This window comes from Otolemur garnettii, unplaced genomic scaffold, assembly GCF_000181295.1.
Source record: "Otolemur garnettii isolate 467f Iridium unplaced genomic scaffold, OtoGar3 scaffold00001, whole genome shotgun sequence".
Lineage (NCBI taxonomy): Eukaryota > Metazoa > Chordata > Mammalia > Primates > Galagidae > Otolemur > Otolemur garnettii.
In genome coordinates this window covers 31,889,386-31,891,100 of record NW_003852396.1, presented here as the reverse complement: position 1 = coordinate 31,891,100, position 1,715 = coordinate 31,889,386, and the positions used below count along the sequence as shown (strand labels likewise).

The following is a 1,715-nucleotide window of genomic DNA, read 5'->3' as shown; positions in this document are numbered from 1 at the left end:
GTAATTTACCATCTGGATTTCCAGATGGTAAAATATATGTACTTTTAAACTATACAATGCAAATTTCTGATTTTCTTTTTTGCAAAGTCTATGCATTTATACCACTACCAACAATACAAAAATAATATTATTGCTTTATTATTACTTTGACATTGTTTATAGATGATGACATTCTTTTCATACATTCACTGATTTAATAGGTAAAATGTTCTTATTGTTTTCTTGTGATGACAAACATAGGCCAACTAAGTTATAATCCATCACAATTCTCAGAGTCATTTTGCTCTGTGTATCATAAAAATGCTTTCTCCTACCTCTGCACCAGTAGTTTACAGAGTTGGCTTTGTGATGAAATGTAATGGGTTGTCAAACTTGCTTCATTTACATCTCCAGACCAGTGGGGCAATGGCACTGGTGGTGATTCTGTCACACATGGGTCAGAGTTCTTTTCCACAACATCCTTGGACAACCCTGTCCCTGATCTGTTTGGTTCTAACCCCATAGATGATGGGGTTGAGCATGGGAGGCACCAGGAGATAGAGATTAGCAAACAAAATGTGCACCATGTGCGGCACATGATGGCCAAAACGGTGGGTGAGAAAAGAAAAAAGGGCTGGGATATATAAAGCCAAGATAACACAGATATGGGAGGCACATGTGCCAAAAGCCTTGAGGCGAGCTTCACCTGAGGGCAACCTCAGCACAGCTCTCAGAATCATCACATACGATATACTGATGACAATCATGTCAAAACCACCAACAGAGAAGGCCACAAAGAGCCCGTACCCACGATTGACTCTAGTATCAGCACACACCAACTTCAGCACAGCCATGTGCTCACAGTATGACTGGGGAATGACCCGGCTGGGGCAGAAGGGCATATTGGAGACCATGAAGCAGAAGGGGCTCACCAAGAGAATCCCTCTCATCAGCACAACAGCCCCCAGTTTGATCACTGCTGAAGGAGTCAGGATGCTAGAGTGCTGAAGTGGGAAGCAGATAGCCACGTAGCGGTCCAAGGCCATTGCCATGAGCACCCCAGACTCCACTGAAGAAAAGGTGTGGATGAAGAACACCTGGATGAGGCAGGCATGATATTCAATCTCATGGGCGTGGAGCCAGAATATGGCCAACATCTTAGGCTGGGTGGAGGAGGAGAGGACCAGATCAGTGACGGCCAGCATGGCCAGAAAGAGGTACATGGGCTCGTGCAGGGTGTGGTCAATTCGGATTATGTGAAGGAGAGTGATATTCCCAAGCACAGCCACAATGTACGTGGCACAGAATGGAAAGGCAATCCAGAATTGGATAGTCTCCAGTCCTGGGATTCCAAGCAGGATGAAGGACACAGGATGAGAAGAGCTGTTCCCTGAAGGCAACGCCATAGGGTGACTAATGTGTTCTCCATTGGGAAGGTAATCCACTCTCTGCAGGTGACAACAATCAAGCAAGTACCATTATTATTTATAAGTCTTTTAAATCAGAAAATAGTTAATTAGTTAAATAGGGACAATGCTTTTCAAGATAAACTGGAATAATTTCCACAGTATTTATAATAAAATTTTGCAGCATTAGATAATAATACTCTTCATTCTTTATTCATATTTATGTTATCAAAATTGAGTACATCATTCTTAGTACAAGTATAATTACTTTTCAAGAATAAGTACTTTCCTTGAAAGCAGAATCTATTGAGAGAAAACTGCCTTGGCAAA

General features: G+C 42.1%; 1 protein-coding gene across 1 annotated transcript; it reads right to left on the bottom strand.

Moving 5' to 3' along the window:
• Positions 1 to 437: 437 nt before the first annotated feature.
• Positions 438 to 1,391, bottom strand: LOC100961676 (olfactory receptor 52R1). The gene has a single exon (XM_003781392.2). The coding sequence runs from the start codon at positions 1,383 to 1,385 to the stop codon at positions 438 to 440; it is 948 nt and encodes a 315-aa protein (XP_003781440.1). The 5' UTR covers positions 1,386 to 1,391.
• Between the last annotated feature and the right edge of the window lie 324 nt (positions 1,392 to 1,715).

Bases quoted from the DNA above. Each gene is read 5' to 3' on its own strand.
- LOC100961676 (XM_003781392.2), bottom strand. From the start codon at position 1,385: ATGGCGTTGCCTTCAGGGAACAGCTCTTCTCATCCTGTGTCCTTCATC.